Here is a 23,495-nt window from a genome sequence, read left to right as displayed (position 1 = left end):
CCTCTCTGCTCTTCCAGATGGTTGTGAAGACCTTCATGGACATGGACCAAGACTCTGAGGAAGAGAAGGAGCTGTACCTGAACCTAGCTCTCCACCTGGCCTCAGACTTTTTCCTCAAACACCCAGACAAGGATGTGCGCTTGCTAGTGGCCTGCTGTCTAGCAGACATATTCAGGATTTACGCCCCAGAGGCGCCTTACACCTCCCCAGATAAACTCAAGGTACAGTGAAGAAGATTTTGCTTGAGCACATGAAACTAAATACTGCGAAATTACATCACTCCGATTCATTAGAATTGCTCACTATTTCAATTACATAACCTTCTTGCTTGTCCTTGCTGGAGTATTCATGTAACAGAAACTGATGAACTGTATTGCATTTTCATTTGCCAACTTTTGTGTAAGTTGGCTTGAAATTTGTGCGGCATTTGGCTGGAGACTTGACATGACTCCCACCTTTTTTTACAGAGCTTCTAAACACAAGCTTTTTGTCAGACAGAAACAAATTCATTGTTTGTGTTTCTTTCTTGTCTCCAGGACATTTTCATGTTCATCACCAGACAGCTCAAAGGACTTGAGGATACCAAAAGCGCTCAGTTCAACAGATACTTCTACCTGCTTGAGGTGTGTGACTGTGTGTGTATGGATCAGTGGCAGGGTGGAAGTTTGATCACATTTCATTGAATTCAAATACAGTTTTGAATCTGCTGATTGAATCTGAATCCTTTAGAATCCCTCATCTAATCCTTTAACATTGTCAAGTATCTACAGTTACAAGTAACTAAAACATCTCTAATCCCCTTTTGTTGGCTGAGAGGGAAGAAACTTTTTCGGGTGGCAGCCTAATGAGTACTGACAACCTGTAGCTACAAAGTGAAAACACAATGAGAAGTGGAGGGTTTTAAGTGTTGATTAAATGTGAACACATTGAAGTAACTTCTGTAGCCCACTGTGTACACTGCATTTTTCACCAGTGATTTGATCCAAATGCTGGAGTACTATTACTATTATACTACTATTAAGTTCATGAGCTTAAAATATTAATATGACATTCATAAAAGTTTACTGAGAGATTTTCTTGAAAATGCTGTGATGTGATCTGATTCGTCTGAGGAAGAGAACTTCAAAAACAGTCCATTTTCTCTTGTAGAGGATGCGACAGAGTGTTGTGTCTTTTCACATGCTCATGCAGGCACATTAAGTTTCATTTTGTCCATCAGAGAATTCGCAGTAATTAGTGACAGCTAATACAGTCTGCCGTCAGTGATACTTGCCATGATACTTAGTGAAACAGTCAGCGCTGGGTAAAATAAGAAGCCGCCTACCCAAATGTTTTCTACATTGCTCATTGCTAATAAAAAAAAAAAAAAAAAAAAAAAAAAAACTTGAATATAAAAGGTTTGATAAGAGATTTGGTAGCGTTGGACTTGGAAATCTGAGTAGTTTGCCAATTTGGAGCTGTCTATCGTAACCCGATCTTAATGAGCTGCTGCACAGAGTAATGTTTAATGAAGAAGACTCAGAAAAGCAGGGCTTATTGAAGCCTGTCTTGAAGTCCCCTTCCACTTAAAAATTTGTTTTCCTTGTTACTTCATTTACATGTTTGAGCATGACTAGGTACGTTTATGTGGAGCTTAATAATCTGATTATAAATGGTTTACATGTCCAAATGGAATAAATATGCTCTCCATATATACACCTCAGTCAGAATAAACACATCCAAACTGACAAATTTATATCGGTTGCAGAGGGGAAGTTTAAAGCTTTTCATAAATTAATTAAAGAAGAAATTGTACTATGTAAACAATTTAACCTGATTACTTGATGCAGTATTCATCACTTTTGCACAGGTTACACAGCTGTTTCGATTAAATATGTTAGCACATATAAACACCAGACTGTATTAAAGAAAGATATAGTTTAATACTAGAAGGCTGCTTCACATTTAGCTGAAAAGGGAAAGTCAGTTGTGGTCCAATATGCAATTTGGACAGGTATGATGTTGAAACTTGAAACCTTCAGCCCACATACACTGAGTGTGAACATTTAAAGAAGTAGGTGGCTTTTTAAATAGATTATATCGGACACAAATTATTATTACAATAGAGTAATTTTCTATGCCTGTAGGGGATTTCTAAGCATGAGCTGACGGTAAATCTTAAACATGAAGGATAAGTTCCATGGTAACGTAAACCCGACTTATCAAAACTTAGCCTGGCTTGACTGGTAATCTTTATGAAATACCCCTGTGGGTGAAGCCACCTGGTTCTGGGTTGGATGCAATTTGTAACAGGTTGTCTTGGTATGTAAAAGTCTCTACGTCAAACTGTAACTTGCACAATACACTTGCACGAATGATGAAAATTTTGAAGGCCTTGATTAATAATTGTCTCCCTGGATTAGAAGAAATACACTGTATATAGGCCATAAAAGAGAAGCCAGTGGTTGCTTCTTTTTTGAACTTTTTTTTTTGCTGGTGGACTGATGTTTTATTTAATAGTTTATAAATTTCAACAGGGATATTTACTCACAAAGTTAATGTGAACAACTTAACCTGTGTAGGACTTCAGTTGGTGTATGGCTTGTCGACCCTGTGGCTCATTCTTTGTATAGAAGCACTGTCCCTTATTATATTTTATCCCTTTGAATTTGAATTTTTCATAGTATTTGACCTCTGCGTATTGAAGATCTTATGTAACCATATCGTGTTAAATAAATAATGTGGAAGGCGAGTGGAGAGACACGGAGGAGGAAGCAGTCGTGATAGAATGACATGCACTCTCTCTCGCTGTGCAGCAGAAGCTTAAAGGAAACATGTTTATATCTGCAGCAATCTGGCTGTTTTGTTTGTAATCTCCTTCATTACATTGAGTAGACTCTAACTGAACTCCACTAAGTCGAAACAGATCATAAAATAATGTTTGATGCCTTCAAACTTTATTAGCCTCAATCACCCATTATTGTAAGGATCGTCAATAATGGTTTGGTTTGTTTTTCAGTCTTCTTGCTCGTGTGTTTCAGTTTGTTGAAGTACTTTTGATTCATTTGTGGGAATTTGCACAAAGAGGCAATTTCCTGATGAAATCGAAGGGCAGGTTTAGTCTAATTTGAAGTTAATATCTTTTGTTTGCAAGTCTGTTATTAAGAATTTGATTGGAAAGCCAGTGCTATTAACGCAGCATAATTGGACAATAGGAAGTAATTATGAGATGGAGGAAATCCAACTAGCAATTTTAATGATGTTAATTGTGTTACACTCAAAATTATTAACTACAGTAGGCATGATGGGGTATATAAGATGAAGTTTTTTTAATTTAACATGGAATAGAAACCTCAATTAATCTCTAACATTTTGACATCTGTATGGAAACAAACAATGTAATGGATGCAAACAGCACTTCTCAACACTGGTTCATCTAAAGTCATAACAATGACTCAAATGATAGTGTGTGTGTGTGTGTGTGTAATGGGAGAGGTGTCGTTTATAATGATGAACCTACAGAGAATCAGCGTCTGAGTCTGCGGCTCCCCCCCTCAGCTTTACGAAGCTTTCACCGTATTGTTTATCCGTCTGGCCCGCAACTTTACTGTTTTCTGTTTTCAGTGCTGTACATTACCCGTCCGCCCTGAAAAGCAGACAGACAAAGTTGGCAACTAGTTGGTGAACATAGTGGAGCATTTATCAGATAAAGAGTCAGATATTTCCCTCAGGGGTTGGTAGAGACCAAAAACAGAGCTAAAGGATAGTGGATATTGGACTTGTGTTCGCCAGGTGGCCACAAACACAGCTGATGACTCTGAATGATAATGTTGCTTAGTAACTGCTGGATGTGCAAATAAGCAACTGTTTTCTAACAAGTTTTCCATATCAACTTTAATGTTAGTGTTGTGTACACAACTTATCTCCGCTAATCCCCAACTGTTCAAAAAAAAAAGAAGAAGAAAAATCAGGTATTGCAGGTTTGAATGGAAATGAGTTTGATTCGGTTTTTGGCAGATTGTTATTGAAAGTCAACCACTAAGCAAACATGGCTGTCCTTCACTCCCCTTACCACACTCTTCTTTCACCTTCCTAGATTGCATCTGCATTGTAAATTGCATTGTCACTAACGTCCTGCCTCCTCTCTCATTGTTCAGAACATAGCTTGGGTGAAGTCCTACAATATTTGCTTTGAGCTTGAAGACAGCAATGAGATATTCACCCAGCTTTACAGAACACTCTTCCAGGTCATCAAGTAAGTTGTTTTATCAACGCTCACCCCAGTGTGTTTGTTAATAGTTGTGTGTCCATTTTCATCATGTTGTATTCTGTGGGCCCAGCTTATATTTTTCCACATTCCCTCCTGTTTTTTGGCTGCCCAGCCCTCAATAACAGAAATGAGCCCGTGTGGCCCTCTCTTAACACCTCAGTCTGTCTCCGCTGCTACATCATGAAACAGCACAGTAGCAGTCTGGTTGTTTCTCTTTGATTGCCCCCACCCCACCCCCCTCTCCTTTCCACTTCCCCCTCCCAACCTTCCTCTCAATTTCACTCTGCTCAACACAACCTTGAGGGCTGAATTCTGCAGTACAGAAGTTGGCTCTTTGCCATTTGAACAAAATTGTGAGTGTGTGTCTCAAGGTTTTGCCACCACAATGCTTTTTTATATAGGAAGAATCTCTAAAGAGCCTTCCATTTGAAATGTTTGCAGTGAGCGAGAAGGTGTAGGGGAATGCAGCCCTTGTGTGTATGTGTATGTGTGTGTGTGTGTGTGTGTCGCTTGTACAGTGAGTAAGTGACACATTCAGTGAATGGGAGCTAATGAGACTAGTAATGCCTGGCAGCATTGAGGACAGCAGTTGCTGAGATACAAATCCAGGTAATACGCTTTACCTCCCACTATAATGCAGATCATTATGAGCAAGTAGACCCACCCCGTACGTGGTCAGTGCATTGCAGTCTCGTTGACAGTTTGTGCGGCCAGATTGTTTTCAAAATGAGAAATCCAGCAAGTGGACAACATGAATCCCTGCAAACCGCCTGCTGCCAGCAAAGTACATCTCAGCCATGGTGCACACATCTCAGATTCTTCACTCAGAACACATGACACACACACAAAAAAATACCTAGGAATATTTGCCTCAAAGGAACCAGTGTTGGATATTACATTTTAAATTATGCAGTGATGCCTTCCTTGACTTCTGACCCTTCTTGCTTTGTTTCCTGTTTCCCTAGCAACGGACATAACCAGAAGGTGCACATGCATATGGTGGACCTGATGAGTTCCATCATCTGTGAGGGGGACACTGTATCGCAGGAGCTGTTGGACACAGTGTTGGTCAATCTGGTGCCAGCACACAAGGTATGTGCACGTTATTGTATAAACACATACACACACACACACACACACACACACACACACACACACACACAGTCCCAATGTCAATATTGATATATAAGTAGAAACAGCTCATTAAGGGACAATCTGAAGTGAGTTGATATCACCCGGGGACTGAAGCCAAAATCATTTTCCATACCCTGTAATTCAATGAGACACCTGCAGGTGAGAAGAGGTAAAGCAGCTTCACATCTGTGTCTGCTGCTATCCTCCTTATGGGATTCTTCTGAGTGCAAAAACAAGAAGCGGTGGACTGCACTATTATTTTTCACGTTATATGTAGTTTTTGTCATCCAGACATCTGTCTGAACATGTTCTCTTTCCTGCTGTTTTACTCACCACTTGTTTTTCTGTCTGTCTAGAATTTGAATAAACAAGCTTATGACCTGGCGAAAGCTCTGCTGAAGAGGACTGCTCAGGCCATTGAGCCTTACATCACCAACGTAAGACTAAATCTTTGGCACACTCTTGTTTATGAATATTTTTTCTTCCATAAACACCGGATACCTTGCAGTTATGTTCATCCTGTAATAGTCTTAAATGGAGAAATGATACTTTTCCCGGTTGTAACAGTTATTGTTGGAATGGTGAACCCTGTAGCCTCAGACTTTGTCTCAGGTGTCCTAATGGGAAGAGCATGATACTAACACTGCCAGAGTATTTGAACAAGGGCCAGCCATGCTGGAAATGCCTTGGCACTGCAAGAGACTCATATCTAAGCAAATGATGAAGCTAAGTGATATGGTGGACATTAAATTCAGCTGTTGAACATAAGACATTTGATGCATCCAAATATTTATACTTTGGCTCACATTGTATACATGCAACTTCAGTGTCGTAAATTCAGATTTAATCGAGGCTGCTGGAATAGGGTGAAAAAGTCGGTTTAGAGACAGTTGGTGGACCCAGGTTTATGCAGAGCAGAGGTGCTTGAGGAAAACACTGCACACCTACCTGCTCCAAAGATGCTGTTCTGGGCCTGACCTTTGACCTCTGCACAGATGAGGCCTACACCTGTCTCTAAGTTTCATGCAGAGACTTAAAGAATGCAATGAAAAAAGAGCCAAACATCAGAAAAGTCACAGTTTGAGTTGCAAAGCCGTGGAAGGATCAGTAAGCGTTATTCCTCCCTCTCTATCTTCTTCGTCAGTTCTTCAACCAGGTGCTGATGCTGGGGAAGACCTCCGTCAGTGATCTGTCTGAACATGTGTTTGACCTCATCTTGGAGCTCTACAACATCGACAGTCACCTGCTGCTCTCTGTGCTGCCACAGCTGGAGTTTAAACTCAAGGTATAGAAAAACACTTTTTCAGTTCAACATTGAAGCCAAACTGCTTTGTGGATTTTTAAGTTTTATTGAGACACAACTTACTGCATTTTATTATGATATTTGTCAGATAAATGACATTATCATTGCTATTATGTTTTGTTGCAGTATTAATGGAAGTTAAGGGGATGGCAGCTGCAGCATCTTTATGCTAATGTTGGTATTATGAGTTTATCCACACACCAGACTAAAAATCCGAATTCTCTGACCCATTACCCACAGAACTGCACATTTTCTCTTTCTCTGCAGGTTTGTTGATTCATATTAGAAAGATAAAGCCAGCCAGTCAGCATAATGTTGCCTCTGCAGTGTCTCATAAAGGCGCCCTGCTGATGGATAACGCTCATTAACTGTTCAGAGGGAGTGTAGATCACTGCTGTCTCCTCAAAATAATAGCTGCGATAAAATCTCTCCCCCACAGACTACACAATCTCTCTGTCTCTCATGCTCGCTCATTCTCTCTCACCCTTGCTCTTTTCATCTTTATCTCTCCTCACTCCTTTTCTCTCCTTTCTCCCCATACTGCTTTTTTTTCTCTTCCTTTCATCCTCAGTCCTTCCCTTTTCCCGACTCTTGTCCTCCTTTGTCTTCCCCTCCCATTGTCTCTGCTGTGTCCTCTTCTTCGCGACTCATTCTAAAAAAAAAAAAAAAAAAGATTGAGAGCAAAGAAACTGCTGCCTTCGTGTGTTATGAAAACAGTGATGTTTGCAATGAAATTAATGTAAATGACTTGGCACGTCTGTCCAATCGACACAGCCAAACTCTGTGCATCATTTCTCTCTTTGTCGCTCTCGGTCCCTCTGTCTCTGCAGAGTAATGATAATGACGAGAGGCTGCAGGTGGTGAAGCTGCTGGCTAAGATGTTTGGAGCCAAGGACTCTGAGTTGGCTGCACAGAACAAACCACTCTGGCAGTGTTACCTGGGCAGGTGGGTTTTAGTGTTGTGGCAATGGCGTCTGCAGATCCTTGTAAAAAGTCTTTCAGAGAGTTGAAAATCAGTGCAGAACATGCAGTTAGTTTCTTATTGGAGGTGATTCGCTCTTGCATAATACAAGACAGAGTTGTTGTTGTTGTTATACAATCCAGTGTTTGTTGTAGTCTCACACCATAATCACATTTGCGTTGCCTAATTAGTTTGTGTTCATGGTCTTTTAACAGTCAATTGCCTCGTCATAATTTGTCTAACACACACTTCTTGGTAGTTTGAGAAATTATTTTTGCCATATTTTGTTTGGAATTAGCTTGTTTCGTCAGATTGGCTCTTTGTTTATGACTTTTTGCATTACAAAGCTTTAAATAACCTAGCGTATATTTGCTACACACACATACTGCTTCTCAGGAGGCCAAATTTAGTGTTTACCTGGATGATTGTGTGTGTACTACCTCACAGAGCTGCTGACAGTAACATTTCTTTTTCCTAAAGGTTCAATGACATCCATGTGCCTATCAGACTGGAGTGTGTTAAGTTTGCCAGTCACTGTCTCATGAACCACCCAGACCTGGCCAAAGACCTCACAGGTAAATCAGCTGAAAATGAACTGGATATATTTTGGGGGAAACCTGCTCTTGTGTGATGAGAAATGAATCAACATGAAACCCACCGCAATCACTTGAGAGTCTGACAGTGTGTAATTTAGATGAAATGAGAAGCAGTTGCCTGGTATTTTCTCTGTATTAGCGGTGGCCGGTTCTCTCACATCCCACTCATTTGTTCCTGTTTTCTCTCCCAGAATACTTGAGGGTCAGATCACATGACCCAGAGGAAGCCATCCGCCATGATGTCATTGTTTCTATAGTAACTGCTGCCAAGAAAGACTTGTCTCTAGTCAATGATGCATTGCTCAATTTTGTAAAGGAGAGGACCTTGGACAAGAGAGTAAGTGGACAAATTGTGTGTATGTTTGAAAGTGTCTGTATGTTTTCAATGTGTTGTCATAGGTCTGGATGATATGGCAAGAAAACTTTATCATTTATTACAGTCTGAATTATGAAGTCATGATTTCTGTTGCACTGGAAGATTCCTTAGTATAACACAAACCTGAAAAATGAATTAAAATTGCTAATTTTTAATAATAACTGTCAGCACAAAAAACCCATTAGAAAGTGTGAGGTGTCTATTGATTGGGAGGAAGCAGATAGTTATGTTACAGTTTGTTGCTGGGATGCCTCTCCGAGAGCCTCACTGCTTGTTACAGGGCGTGGGTCTAATTACAGGTGAGCGTAAGTGCTTGCACTCTGTCTGCTTTATTGGATGGTGAAGCTTAAGGTGAGGCATGTAGTTAATGGTATTTCCCTTCTTTGTTGGCACATTTTCAGCTTAGATTACGTTGCATTACATCACCTACATCACCTGTCTGTTGCATATGGGACTTAAGGTAGCTTTAGCCTAGACGTGTGGGGCTGTTTCATCCACTCTGAGGCCAAACGGGGCTTCAAGTAACCAACGTATCTCTACACCACTGACCTGTTGTCACCTCGATATCCACAACAGCTCTTGATGTTAAAGGTTGCTGTTTCTTCCTGTGCCGACGCATGAAGTTTCCTTTCCTTTGAGGGAGCACTCGTCTGTCTTGTCTAACTATCCAGCTTCTGAGAGCAAAACAGCAGCGTGTGGTGTATTTAGCTAACTCAGCCAACACCACTGTGCTTATCTGGGAAAGACAGCTGTTCATTCCTGAAGGACTGTAATATGTTTGGCAAGAAATAACTTTGTTGCTCTGACGTGATCAGTTTTTTTTTGTTTGTTTGTTTTTCAAATAATATTATAGCTTATCAACAGTATTTTTAAATTTCTATCACAGTCGGTGTTTATATAATTTCTATCGCTCTGCCCCAGCTGTATGACAGTTTTTTTTTTTCTTTTTGAGACTACAGTCTCTGAAGCATCTCATAAAGGTCTGATTTAACTAGTTGTCATAATTGGCCGTGTCTCTCCCTTTATCTTTTCTTGTCCTCCATCAGTGGCGTGTACGTAAGGAAGCCATGATGGGCCTGGCATCTATCTACAGGAAGTACTCGCTGCAGGGAGAGGGAGGGAGGGAGGCCTCGAAACAGATTTCCTGGATCAAAGACAAGTTGCTCCATATCTACTACCAGAACAGCATCGATGACAGGTTTGTGTGCATGTGCTCCTGTCTCTTATATTAGAAATATAAGAAAATCAAAACACCATCATGAATTTTAATCCAATGTTTCTGACCTGGGGGTTTATAAGGTAGCGCATTTAAGTCTTCTGTTTACAAAAAAGATGCCGTTTAGACTCTTAATGAGATCCTTGAGTCATCACTCACTTCGCTTTGAACGGCAAAATTTAGGGTGTTATTGTTTTTCCACCTCCACATGCAAAACATGGAGAGCTTGCAGTAACTCTCAGGGGTTTATTGAAAGTCATTCTGTGAAATGTCAAGTTGATGAGCCACGGTGAGGCAAAGTCGGCACCTCTGCAAAAAAGCTAAATGACATAACACACAACAAGTCCACAAAGCACGATGGTCTCAGAACTAACTGCATGAGAGTGTTTAAGGCTGTAGTTAATCTTTGAGTCACTCTGCTGCAGGGTGGCTGCTCAGCTGCCAACAGGAAAGTCTGTATTGTAACAGGCAGTTCCTGAGTGTGTGAATGTGTGTAACTTTATGAAAGTGAAGCAGGGCAGCAGTGAAATAGTTGTGCATGCTCAGCAAAGTCTCCCATAACGGAGCAATATGTAAGTGTTTTTAGTTGAACACATTAAAACATTTACTAAGCTTATCAACAGAATGTGAAGAGAGAACAGTTTTTACACAGATATATATATTTATTGTGTTGCAGAGATGGACTGTATATACTGAAGTAACTAGCTAGTTCTGGCCTGCCCTGTCTCATAATACCAGCTCAAGAGGCAATAGTGAGTTACTGTTGCATCCAGTCTGAACTAAGTCCAACATGACAGGATGACGAAGTAACTGGTCATAAGCTACAAACCGGTGTCGCAGCGACATTCCTCCACAGTCTCCTCAAATTCAGCTATTGCTGCTGTATCTGCTCTCCCTCACGTTCCTCAACCTCTCGTGGCTCATCCTCTACATCACTGCTACATCTACCCTGTCTCTCTGACTGGGTGTAAGATCGTCATCATTAGTCTAACAATAACCGAAGAAACATCCTACCAGTTACCTAATAATACTGCAAGGTAAACCTGTATAGATGACATTATTCCCCAATCCTCGCAGGTTTGGCAACATGCCAACAACTGCCCTGTGCTGAGGTTAGATTTATTCAAGCTAATGTTAGCTCGAACGTAGTTGTGAGTTGCCAGTGAGCCCGGACCCAGAACACACACACAGCACACTCATGCACACACCAAATGACAGGTCCACAGAGAACACAAGTAAAAACTCTGTGCCCACTGAGATTTGTCCTGGTATGCCTCACAGCCAGTCCAAATATGGCAAGGGGAAGGGGAGAGGTAGGAGGGACCAAAGAGTGTATTCCCTTGTTTCTTACGATAGGGTTCATAAAGATTATTAAGTGTCTAAAAATGTCCTGCTTTTATTTGGGAGGTTTTAAAATCTGAGATCATTCCTGCTCTGAGGAGAAATCATGTCAGTCTATTTAATTAGATAATCTCTGATATTTTGGTTAGAAACTGCCAGTGAGCGACTTTGATCTCATTCATGCATAAATATCTGTCAAAAATCAACAGAGGACCTAGAAATATTGTTTGTTTGTTTATTTATTTATTTATTTTTTGTGAAGGAACTTTGTCCGAGGTCTCCTTAATTTCAGTCCCTGGTACAGATATCCTATTAAATATGTCTAGTGTTCAGTTAATGATTATCAGGACCCGTCAGCTCAGACCCTTTAAGGAGGGCACAGTAAATCAAGTTGATTTATGCAGCACCATTCATACACAAGGCAATTCAAAGTGCTTTACAGACGCATGGAAATACCTTGAAAATAAGACACTGAGATGACAGTAAACTTGCATTTAAAAGACAATAAAAACAAGGACAACAGTTTCTGAGGATATTATATTTAATCTAAATGTCTCCTTAAATGTTTCCCTCCGTGTGCACAGGTTGCTGGTGGAGCGAGTTTTTGCCCAGTACATGGTTCCTCACAACCTGGAAACCTCTGAGAGGATGAAGTGTCTATATTACCTGTATGCCACCCTGGACACAAATGCTGTCAAGTAAGTTTTCGTCATTCTCACACACATTTCTGTATGAGATCAAGACAGCAGAAAGAAAGAACAAGGCATTTTCATTGTTCTTTGTTTTGTAGAAATGTGAAGATTTGGAAAACAAAATAATGATCCATTCATCTTAAAATAACCCAACTTTGAACTGTTGGGTAGGAAAAGTGAAAGGAAGGCCTTTATTTTGTGTTGCTACTGTATTATTATTGTACCCCCTCCACATTTGTTTGTCTCTGACCTTTGTATCCTCCTCCTCCTCCTCCTCCTCTGTGGTTCTCAGAGCTCTGAATGAGATGTGGAAGTGCCAGAATCTGCTGAGACACCATGTCAAAGACCTTCTGGACTTGATCAAAAAACCCAAGGTAACTCTGACCGAAGCCCACTACACACATTTAAAAGCAAGCTGATAAGTTAATATACCCTGTCCTCATGTTTCTAAACGTTTGTTGTTGTTGTTTATCTATTTGTTGTAGTCTGAAGCGTCCAGCAAAGCCGTATTTGCCAAAGTCATGGTGATCACAAGTAAGGGACCTCGCACACATGACATGAGTTCAACAAGCTGCATTTGTTTCACAAAATTTTAATTGCTTACTTATTAGTAGTCAACTTATTAATCTCCCATTTTGTTTAGGTGGGAAAAGACAAGTAACAAAATTTCTAATGAAATGACCTCACCAGCTTGTTATATCTATTCCATGTTGACATCATCTTTTAACTTTGTCTGTCCATAGGGAACCTGCCAGACCCGGGCAAGGCTCAGGACTTCGTCAAGAAGCTGGCTCAGGTCCTGGATGATGACGAGCGAATTCGAGATCAGTTGGAAACCTTAGTCAGTCCCACATGCTCCTGCAAGCAAGCTGAAGTCTGTGTGGTGAGTACTGACGTTTCTGTTTGAGATCACAGTGCAGTGCCCTGTCATTGAAATGCTCTCATCCTCACACTGGATTTGTCTTTATTTTAATTGATAGGCTTAAAAATTTTGTAGCGTGAAATTTGTTTGACTCAGAAAAGGTTTCAGTCTCAAATGGATATATTGTACTGTAGCACTAGTGTAAAACAGGGCTAATCTTAAATTCCTTTTAATGTTTATTTTTGTAGTTGATGCTGTTGAGCATTAAATTGCAGTGAAGTAGTTATGGTTCTACAGTAGTAACAAGGCCCAAAGTACTTTACAGGTGTGAGATTTACACAGTTAAATAACTGAGAAACCCTCCATCTGACTGAGAGATAGTCAGTTTTTCTGCATTTCGGGATAATTATTTTCATTATTTGTCCATCACCCTTTCAGCGAGACATCACTAAAAAGCTCGGCAGTCCAAAACAGCCCAGCAATCCATTCTTGGAAATGGTCAAGTTCCTGCTGGAGAGAATCGCTCCTGTTCACATCGACACAGAGTCCATCAGGTACTCTTCTAACATTTTACACTGAGTATATTATATATAATACAACGCAATACAAAGATGACACATATCAGTGACATTTGATTCAACTGTGCAGTATTTGACCTTTCCTCTCTCTTCATCTCTTCTGTCATCTCTCAGTGCTTTGATAAAACAGGTGAACAAATCTATAGACGGAACCGCTGATGATGAGGAGGAGGGCGTTCCCACTGACGAGGCCATCAGAGCAGGACTGGAACTACTGAAGGTAAAATCCAGTGATAAAACCAAATGACATCTCTGTCTATCTACAAACTGTGACGATGAATAAGTAAGTCATTTCATTATCTCTTGTTGGTGCTACATTTAACAAAACAAGCTAAATTATTATACTCATATCAGTGGTGCTGCTGCTGGTGCCGATATGAATTGAGGCCTAAATATAGTATTTTACGCTGCTCGTGTTAAATGAAATGATTGTGGAATAACAACCAGGGGAAAAAAATGAACATTCAGTGATGGATAATGCCCCTCCTGCAGTTTCACCCTGGAGGTGGGGCTGGCAGCAGCAGCCATTATACTGATGCAAACACATTTGTCACATTAATAATAATGGCATGATCATTTATCACATCTTGTCAGAGAGTTTGTGTTTAGCCACTTTTTTCAAGATGATTTAGTAAAAAAGTGTTGAACATTATTCATCAGATGTTGTCCAGATGTTTGATCCTTTGTTGTTCATTTCCCACAGGTGCTATCATTCACACATCCGGTGTCATTCCACTCCGCAGAGACGTTTGAGTCTCTGCTGGGATGTCTGAAGATGGATGACGAGAAGGTGGCCGAGGCCGCGCTGCAGATCTTCAAGAACACTGGCAGCAAGATGGAAGAGAGTTTCCCTCACATCAAATCGTACGTTTCGTTGCCCGATTGAGGCTTTCATTCATTCTCTAGCTTACCGCAGAACGTATGCAGTCACACTTAAGTTTTAGATCATTCATACATAAAACTTTGTGTATCTGACTGACTTATGACATTACTTTCTGCTGGTTTATTAATTGTGCTCTCGTGCCTGCTCCCCCAAGTGTTTTACTGCCGGTACTGCAGGCCAAAGCCAAGAGAGGCCCCCCTCGTCAGGCCAAGTATGCCATCCACTGCATCAACGCCATGTTCAGCAACAGAGACACACACTTCGCCCAGATCTTTGAGGTCAGTCAGTCCCATCTTTGTGTCTTTATACTTTTTTTTTTTAACACATGAAATAAACAAACTTGTAAATCACTATCAACAAATCATGTGTCTCCTGGTTTGACAAACTGTGCAAAGCCTTTCCTTTTGTTGTGCTCCCGCTTCTTTCGATGTAGAGAATCAGATTATATTGTGCATAAAGTATTTGGAAAATGTAAAGATAGATCACCCTGAGGGGAACTCAGTATTCACTTCATGTACAGTATATAAAGTATATCAACAAAATGAAATAATGAAACACTCATGTATCTGAATCAGTGTCTGTCTGACCTTGACATGCAGATCAACTGGTGGACCGTGATCAGTCGATTAAATATTATGTCATTTGTGTTTCTCCAGCCTCTGCACAAAGGCCTGGACCCCGCTAACCTGGAGCAGCTCATCACTCCGCTGACGACCCTGGGTCACCTGGCCCAGCTGGCCCCGGAACAGTTTGCTGCACCGCTCAAATCTCTCGTCGCCAACTTCATCGTGAAGGATCTGCTCATGAATGACCGGGTACACATATATAGAAAACAAGTCCAAGATCTGTTCATCACAGTTCTGAGATCAGTATCATGTGAACTAAGGCTTTTATGTGTTTTTTCTTCTGTAGATCCCTGGCAAGAAGACGACCAAACTTTGGGTTCCTGATGACGAAGTGTCTCCGGAGACTCTGGCCAAGGTCAGCGGTGAACTCTTGTCCGTCTCTTTAAAATTCTGTCACCTGTTCAGTCTGCTGCTGCTGTGTCTTCGTGATCTTTGTATCACAATCTTTGCTTTATTTATTTACCTTAACAAGATCTTTGATTTCCATCCTCCTCTGTTCAGATCCAAGGTATTAAGCTGATGGTGAGGTGGTTACTAGGAGTGAAGAACAACCAGAGCAAGTCGGGCAACTCCACCCTGAGGATGCTGACTGCTATTCTACACAGTGATGGCGACCTAACTGAACAGGGCAGGATGGGGTAAATGACAAAGCCTATTCTTCTTTATTAGGCAAACCCGAAGTCCTTTGTGTGTCAGCCTCTTGAGCGGCTTAGAGGAAGCTTTGTCTCCACATTATAATCGTGTCATTTTCAGCGAACTGCTGGATTTTCACGGGCATTGCGGACCCTAGGGAATTTTTTGGCTTTCATCATGAATACATTTTCAGTTATATAAAGAAATCCTTGTTTACTGTTATGTCCTCTGTCTCCTTCTCCTCATCCCCCAGTAAACCAGACATGTCGAGGCTGCGGCTGGCAGCGGCGTGCGCCCTGCTGAAGCTGGCACAGGAGCCCTGCTATCACGAAATAATCACGCTGGAGCAATATCAGCTGTGTGCTCTCGTCATCAATGTAAGAAGCACTGCGTATCCTATTTTTATGCAAAAATTTTTGTTCTATGGTTTTGATTTATATTGTTTTGAAATGATGCATTTCCCCTCCGCATCCAGCTCTACCCCACCTCTGCGTTCCATCCCCTATAATTCTCTAAACCATTTCACTGTCTGTCTCTTCCTTGTAATCATTCTCACTGTGCGTCTTTCCTCTGTGCTCTGTAGGATGAGTGCTACCAGGTGCGGCAGTGTTTTTCCCAGAAGCTCCATCGTGGCCTGTGTCGCCTCCGTCTGCCTCTGGAATACATGGCAGTGTTCGCTTTGTGTGCCAAGGACCCTGTTAAGGAGAGGAGGGCTCACGCTCGCCAGTGCCTGGTGAAAAACGTCAACATACGCCGAGAGTACCTCAAACAGCATGCGGCCATCAGCGGTAAAGAAACTGAACATTTTGAAATAAAATGAGTTTAGAGGTTGTTTTTTGTTTTGTTTTTTTAATTAAAATCAGCCGCCAAAAGTCGGTGGCATGAAATTTGTAACTTCTACAGCAGTACATTACTGTGAAAAAGCTTTAGGTACTAAAAGTGAAGTGAGATTGCTTTCAAAAATAAAATACAAAGTAAAGAGAGAACAATCGACATCTGCTGTGACCACCTTTTGCCTTTTTAAAAGCGCCAATTCTTCCAGCTTCACTTGCACAAAGTTTGTCAAGGTACTGAGCAGGTAGGTTGTTCCAAGCATCTCAGAGGATCTGCCTCAGTTCTGGTGTAGATTTAGGCTGTCTCGATGTCTTCTGTCTCTTCATGTAATCCCAGACTGACTGATGTTCAGATCATGTTTTTGCAGGGGCCAGACCATCTGTGGCAGGATTGTATAATGGATAAGAATCCAAACATGTAAAGTGTCTAAAACATTTACACAGTACTGTATCTAAAAACAGAATATTTGTGAGGGGATAAAATGAAGTGATAAGACAATAAAGAGGAAATGAAAAAGAAACCGGTCAGGGGGAAAGGATTTAATAAGACGGTTTGCTTTACTTGCACTCCACCTCAGTGCATGTGGCTGTAATCATTAGCACTGTTGCTATGAGGTAACATTGTAATATTTATCTTGTGTGCACCAACAGACAAGCTGTTCTCTCTGCTGCCGGAGTATGTGGTGCCCTACACCATCCACCTGCTGGCACATGACCCAGACTACGTCAAAGTACAAGACATCGAGCAGCTCAAAGAAATTAAAGAGTAAGTAAAGTACTATCTTGGCAATAAAAACACTAAGCACTGAAACACAGTGATTATTTTGTGATATTATTATTTTATTATTGTCATTACTTATTGATTGCATCTGCAGTATCTACTGAATTTTAAGGTTTATGGCCACGGAAATGCTAAACAAAAAAAATGATTGCTAATGATTGCTCAAAGTCCTGAATGCTGATGCCAAACCTCCCCTCCTCATCAGGGCTCTGTGGTTTGTTCTTGAGATTATCATGGCCAAGAATGAGAACAACAGCCACGCCTTCATAAGGAAAATGGTGGAAAATATCAAACAGACGAAGGATGCCCAGGCCCCCACCGATCCCAAAACCAACGAGGTACATCTGCAAGTCATGCACACTGAATATATTTGCCATCCAGAGTACCATCCTGCTGACCAGAGTTTTGTGTCTTCCCTGTACAGAAACTCTACACGGTGTGTGACGTCGCCATGCACATTATCATGTCAAAGAGCACCACCTACAGCCTCGAGTCCCCAAAAGACCCTGTGCTGCCCTCACGCTTCTTCACCAAACCCGACAAGGTTGGTGGTTGCACCCCAACACATCTACCAGAAAATCTGAAACGGAGCAGTGTCTTTTATGTTTGTTTATTAATAGCTGAGCTTCAAATGAAATATGCAAAACGTTTTCTTTTCTTTGACTGTGTAAATGACGGGTCAAGATGCACATGAGTGTCACAGGTATGAATAAATATACACCTCTTTGACAGGTGCACATACAAAAGTATTAATTAAAAGATGAACACAGATGCACAGTTGTGTTTTCCTGGTTGTGGTCACTGGTAGTTGCTTGTTTTTTTTAGTGTCTGCACCTCAGATTTTTGTGTCAACATGGGCTTTGTTTTGAGAGGAATTATTAGCATAGCTGCCACAAATGTTGACTAATGACATTGTTTGGCAGGTCCAAACCAAATCTCATAATCCTCAGCTTGTGTTTGACGTGGTTTTTGTTAATTGTTGTTGTTCTGTCAATACAAACGCTCTCTGACACAAAATTGCTCTCTGTTTCAGAATTTCAGCAACACAAAAAATTATCTCCCACCAGAGATGAAGTCATTCTTCACACCAGGAAAGGTGAGTTCAGTCAACATCTGAAATGGTAATGTTTCTTTTCACTTCTGTGTTTTGTTGTACGGAACAAATCCAGCTCACCTCTTGTCATCTCCTCCCTCCTCAAGCCTAAGTCGGCTAACGTTTTGGGTGCAGTAAACAAGCCGCTGTCGACGGCGGGGAAACAGCTTCAGAGCAAAGCTTCTCGTATGGAGACAGCCAGCAACGATGACTCCTCGTCCAACCCAGGATCCCCACAGCGCAGCAAGACCAGGTAGAAAACATCTAATGCCTATAAACTCAAGTTCAAACCCTGATGTCAGCAAGCCTTTACCTTCTTGGAGATCTGTCTAGAAAGAAATCTGATTCTGATCTCTGAACCGACATAGAAACTTCTCTGGAACATAAAGACAGCAAACTGCCTCACAGCACAGAGAGGGAAGGTCACTGATGTATGCTCATAGGCTGCTCAGGACAACAGAAAGACACGGCTTTTGTATCTTGTCACTTTTTCCACCTTGAGTTGCATTTCTGTTTTCCGTATTTGAAATGGTAATAAATCAAAATCATTATGTTTCAGGCATGACAGCACGGAAATGGATCACAGTGAAAACGAGGACATCAGCCTAAAGAGAGCAGACAGCACTGACAAGGTATTAAAAGTTCTTTATGTCCTGATATAATATGTACTGTGTGATGGCTCCTGAGAGTGTGAATGAGAGTGAAGATTAACATCTGTGTGGTCATTATATCTAAATGACTAATGATCTGAGATCTCCAGCAGTCAGTCTGAAAATGTCAGGGATATCTGAGGTTGTCAGAATCTCTCAGCCATAATCGTGTTGAAAATGTTCCTCTCCCCAGTCGGAAAGATCATTAGAATATTTATTCGTCGTATTTGCATAACCCTGATTGTAGGAATTGAAGCTTGATTTCCTTCTTATTAGTGTAATTTAGTTTTCAGAAGAGTACCTGTGACACCAGTAGGAGAAAAAGGCAAAAATTAAATTGCTTTTGTATAAAATCTGATCTTAATAGCAAATTTGGAAAACTAAGCTATTATGAATAATGAAAAACTGCCATTTACTGCCATTCTGCTCTATAGTGTGAGTGCATGAGTAAACAAAAAACATGATGTGAAATGACACAGTAGCTTAGGACAAGTAGAAACAGGCGTGTTGCTGTGCTCCAGTAAAGAGTTGCCAGTCATAAACTCGCGGGTCCCTGTGTTTTGATTCTGCTGTGCAAACACCAGCTGGATTTAAGTCAAGATTGGATTTGCAAGTAAACGTTGTGCAAGCTATCATTAATAACTGCCGTCAGACCTGTTGCATCACCTTTGGTCTGTGTTTTGTTCTGCATCAACAGTTTAGCTTTCTTCTCCAAAAAGTTAACAAAAACAATCTCTTCTGTCTAAACATATGAACTGCTCATACATGTCAGTTCTTCTCTAGGAATATTGTTGTATTTACAAGGAAGTTCCAACTTGTTTATCTCATTCATTGAATTAGATTCATAAGAAGCAAAACAATTGTTGAAACCAGCAGGGCTCTGACATCATTATAAAAACATTATTCACACAGGCTGCAGCAGGAAGACTGTCAACCACCCATCAATCATTTGTCCTCTTTTACAGGATATTGAAAAGCCTCGTGGTCGCAAACGGGGCGTGACCTCTACTGACGACCAGGACAGCAAGCCAAAGCGCGGACGCAAGAAGGCAGCAGCCAACACGACCGCAGCTGCCGAGTCTGAGGACCAGTGGGACGAAGACAATCGGCCGGAGGATGAACAGAACAGCCCGCCAAAAAAAGGACGCAGGGGCCGGCCTCCGAAATCCGCTACCGCCAGTCAGGACACGCCTTCCAAGGGGAAGAGGGGGCGAAAGAAGGCAGCTCCCCCACCAGAGGATGATGAGGAGGAGGAGGAAGAGGAAGAGGACAGGGGCGAGGAGGAAGCAGAGGATGAGGAAGAAGAGGACGACAGGAGCAGTGAAAATATGGAGGTGAAGACCAAGGGAGGAAGGCAAGTCAGGACACCGCGGCGATCACAAGGGTAAGAAACAGAAAAAAAACGCCCGCTTTGAAGTACATACAGAGGAGTTGGATTACTAATAACCTCTGCTGTTGGCACTGATTATCTCTGTCAGCAAGATTAATTTGTGATTCTGGTGTTTGCACTTGGCCCTCATTCGACAGCCCGGAGTCAGCAGAGTCCACACCGCAGAAGAGGAGAGGACGTCCACCCAAATCAGCTCAGCCACCTGCCAAGAAACCAGTGTAAGATGCTCAATAACTTTGTGACCCTCCAAGGTTTTAACATAAACTCCGGCACACATCGCTACATCATAGTGAGAGTGTTGGGAGATTGTTTCTTTTTTTCCACCTGCCACTGTCTGGTTAAAGTAATTGTTTTCTTGAGAAAAGCTTCTTACCACATGGGTTCACTTCCTGGAAATTTTCCAGATTTGAAAGCTCAAGAAAATTTTTTGTAAATTGGAGACATTTTTATCTCAATGATTTCATCAGTTCAAAAATAAACCTTTTTCCTACTCCTGTCTCAAGTAATGATGCTACTTTTGGTCAAACAGCTACAGTAAAGTTGAGGGTATGTTAAGGTCAAATGTGAGTCTAAAATGTTAGATTTGAGTTATATCTATTTAAAAAGTTACGAACGTCTCCTTTTGTGCAAACGATGTCAGGTTTGCTGTGAATTCAACCTCGTCTGTTGCCACACCAGCACAGAATGCAGTTGTGTGATAGATGACAGATAAAGTTTGAAGCAGCGTTGTATCCTCCTGGCCAGTGTAGTGTGTGTGTGACTTAGTGTTTAATCTACTGAAGATGTTTTCTTACCAGCATTTGGCACCTGGTGGGTGATATTCTGAGACAAAAAAAAAACAAAAGAACAGAGAAATTCTGTGTTGAGCCAGGCTGCAGCTGTGCGCCCATGTGGGTGGTGGTGCTGTTTTCCTCATGTTTCTACATCTACTGACTCGCCTTGTTGCATGTTGAGGCATTCTGAATTCTCATCCAGTGTGTATCCCCTCTTTGTCATCCAGCCGTGGTGGGCGATCGAAGGCAGCTGCTGCTAAAGATGAATCTGAGGAAGAAGATGAAGAAGAAGAGGAGGAGCAGGAGGACGAGCCAACACCGAAGGTACAGAAAGTTTTACGTGAATCGTTTTTGTGGGAATTCCTGGTCTAGACTAACTGAAGTCATAGAGAGAAGAGGAGCCAGAGTTTTCACTCAGCTTGTTTTTTGTTTTTATTTTTGTTTTCTCCACAGGGTCGCAAGAAGGCAGCCGGACGAAGAAGATGAGCTAAAAAAAAAAAAAAAAAAAAAAAAAAAAAAAAAACAACAAAAAAAACGATGGAGGACAAAAGAAGATCCCGTGTCTACTCTGAAGTCGTGGAGGATTGACGTAGGAAAGGAAAATATGGACATTGAACTTTTTAAACTTTTCATACGCCGACGCTCCCTACTGTTACACAAATTCACACACTTGCATATACCACATGCACACTACATCCGTACATCCGTATCATCAGCTGTGGTTTGTTGCATTGTGTTGCATTGTGATGATGTTCGCCACATTAAGTAGAAATAATTTTAACAGAAAAACAAACAAAAAAAAAAAAGATCACTCTCTTGTAAATAGTCTCTTATGTCTGTTTCATGTTCTGTTGTTGTGTTTGATGCTGACTGGGGGGATGCTGTAAAGCCTTTACCCACCAATATAATTATTATTATTATTATTATTATTATTATTATTATTAATAAAGTGTTCCCATAAAGCAGTATTGCTTATCAATTCCCCCCCCCATGTCCCACTTTTAAAAACGGAAAGAGATTAACCATTATCTTTTTTTGTGGCGTTAATTGTCATTTTACTTAAAAGAAAACATGCGTTTTTTTGTTTACAGCTCTGTATATTAATACCTTTTTTTTTTTTCTTTTTTTTCTTTTTTTTTTTTACCATGTACTGAAAAATTTAAAAAAAAATGTCAGAAACCTGTCCAAACGTAGAGTTGCCTCTGGGAAAGATTGTAGTGTGCGTTTCCTTTTTTAGGTTTGTATTTACTGGTAGACAGAAATCACGAGCAGCTGTGGTTGTAGTGTTTTGTCACTGCTGATTAACTTGGCTTCACATCCACCCAGTCAGATCCTCCGTTGTATCAATATAATTCTCTATAAAACCTGACATGCTCCATCTCTCTTTATTTCACTTTGAAGTCCTGGATGAAGCTGTTCACTCGTCCTTGTCAACATAGTCAGCTGGTGTAAGGCAGATCAGGCAGGACGCTGTCGAGTAGTGTCACAAAACCATCTACAATTCAGTCTCTCGAGTCAGATGAGATTAGTTTTCAGTCTGTTTGTGCTGGAAATGGAATCACTGTGAGAAGGTAACATTTTTTTTTCAAAACATCTCAAATGGGTCTGTTTTTATAGCATTGGCTTCATCCAGCCCTACACACAACTAGTTTAGTTTAGTTTACCGAATGGGTAGTTTAAAATGTTGCTGTGAGCAGCTTCTCTATTGTTTTTATGCATAAAATTGTAAGGAAATAATGTGCATCAATAGCACACTCAAACCAAGCTCTTTAGTCTGCATACTGACTTATGAGTTTGCTTTATCCTGCATATTCTACCACTTGCAGATAGTAGGTGGTATGGATTTGAGACATGCTGTATCTCATCTGTTATAGGCAGTTTTTGAGATATTGGTGCTCGATCATTTTGAAGGTAATCATCTTGAAAAGTACAAAAATTAATTGCTAATCCATTAATGGGTCCAAAAAAAACTGCCACTGGACATCGAGCGATTCATTTAATTCATCTTTTATCTGTTGTCAGGCCAAAAACGAAATAAAAGCAAAGGGACATGACAGCTTCTAAGGGTTTTGGAGCCTTGCGGCCAACAAGGAGGAGTTCATTCATGCTGTTGAGGTATTGCTGTACACAACACAGCACACACTACATGTTTGGCAGAGTAATAAAACTTCTCAGCACTCTTATGATTTTTTTTTTTTTTTTTTTTTTTTTTTTTTTTAATCCCAGCACTGATTTCATTATTTGCGGTGTGTACACACAAGCCATTCACAAACAGTTTGTGCTCTCAGGGTGCTTGGCATCACTTTATGATGTTCTTCCTGTGTTATATATGGAGACTGGCAATGCTTTATGTTGTTTATGCATGTATGCTCCCCATCTGAACTTTCCAGTGCAGCGCAACTCAGTGGAAAAACACCCACACACCACGTTCTGGCCCTGGTTATGATCCATGACCGGCCGTAATCGCACACTGCTCGGCTGCCAGGTGACTCTGTTCCTACATCAGATAAACCACCTGCCTTTCA

At 41.0% G+C, this 23,495-nt stretch overlaps 1 protein-coding gene across 1 annotated transcript in view; it reads left to right on the top strand.

Moving 5' to 3' along the window:
- Positions 1 to 22,339, top strand: part of pds5b (PDS5 cohesin associated factor B) — a 29,574-nt gene extending 7,235 nt beyond the window's left edge. Inside the window, exons 3-35 of the mRNA XM_022738791.1 lie at positions 18 to 221; positions 537 to 623; positions 4,137 to 4,234; positions 5,215 to 5,341; positions 5,740 to 5,820; positions 6,528 to 6,668; positions 7,517 to 7,632; positions 8,128 to 8,222; positions 8,435 to 8,580; positions 9,666 to 9,817; positions 11,761 to 11,874; positions 12,161 to 12,242; positions 12,354 to 12,402; positions 12,612 to 12,751; positions 13,169 to 13,284; positions 13,423 to 13,528; positions 14,012 to 14,172; positions 14,346 to 14,469; positions 14,848 to 15,006; positions 15,104 to 15,172; positions 15,319 to 15,455; positions 15,704 to 15,827; positions 16,034 to 16,238; positions 16,935 to 17,049; positions 17,270 to 17,402; positions 17,489 to 17,608; positions 18,098 to 18,160; positions 18,265 to 18,410; positions 18,717 to 18,789; positions 19,773 to 20,191; positions 20,335 to 20,415; positions 21,198 to 21,294; positions 21,424 to 22,339. Coding sequence (XP_022594512.1) covers positions 18 to 221; positions 537 to 623; positions 4,137 to 4,234; positions 5,215 to 5,341; positions 5,740 to 5,820; positions 6,528 to 6,668; positions 7,517 to 7,632; positions 8,128 to 8,222; positions 8,435 to 8,580; positions 9,666 to 9,817; positions 11,761 to 11,874; positions 12,161 to 12,242; positions 12,354 to 12,402; positions 12,612 to 12,751; positions 13,169 to 13,284; positions 13,423 to 13,528; positions 14,012 to 14,172; positions 14,346 to 14,469; positions 14,848 to 15,006; positions 15,104 to 15,172; positions 15,319 to 15,455; positions 15,704 to 15,827; positions 16,034 to 16,238; positions 16,935 to 17,049; positions 17,270 to 17,402; positions 17,489 to 17,608; positions 18,098 to 18,160; positions 18,265 to 18,410; positions 18,717 to 18,789; positions 19,773 to 20,191; positions 20,335 to 20,415; positions 21,198 to 21,294; positions 21,424 to 21,456 — 4,113 coding nt within the window. The 3' untranslated portion in view covers positions 21,457 to 22,339. The remainder of the gene's footprint in view (positions 1 to 17; positions 222 to 536; positions 624 to 4,136; positions 4,235 to 5,214; positions 5,342 to 5,739; positions 5,821 to 6,527; positions 6,669 to 7,516; positions 7,633 to 8,127; positions 8,223 to 8,434; positions 8,581 to 9,665; positions 9,818 to 11,760; positions 11,875 to 12,160; positions 12,243 to 12,353; positions 12,403 to 12,611; positions 12,752 to 13,168; positions 13,285 to 13,422; positions 13,529 to 14,011; positions 14,173 to 14,345; positions 14,470 to 14,847; positions 15,007 to 15,103; positions 15,173 to 15,318; positions 15,456 to 15,703; positions 15,828 to 16,033; positions 16,239 to 16,934; positions 17,050 to 17,269; positions 17,403 to 17,488; positions 17,609 to 18,097; positions 18,161 to 18,264; positions 18,411 to 18,716; positions 18,790 to 19,772; positions 20,192 to 20,334; positions 20,416 to 21,197; positions 21,295 to 21,423) is intronic.
- The last annotated feature ends 1,156 nt before the right edge of the window (positions 22,340 to 23,495 follow it).

Source organism: Seriola dumerili, unplaced genomic scaffold (genome assembly GCF_002260705.1).
Source record: "Seriola dumerili isolate Sdu_G_001 unplaced genomic scaffold, Sdu_1.0 BDQW01000040.1, whole genome shotgun sequence".
NCBI classification, from domain to species: domain Eukaryota; kingdom Metazoa; phylum Chordata; class Actinopteri; order Carangiformes; family Carangidae; genus Seriola; species Seriola dumerili.
This window is presented reverse-complemented; position numbering and strand designations above follow the sequence as displayed.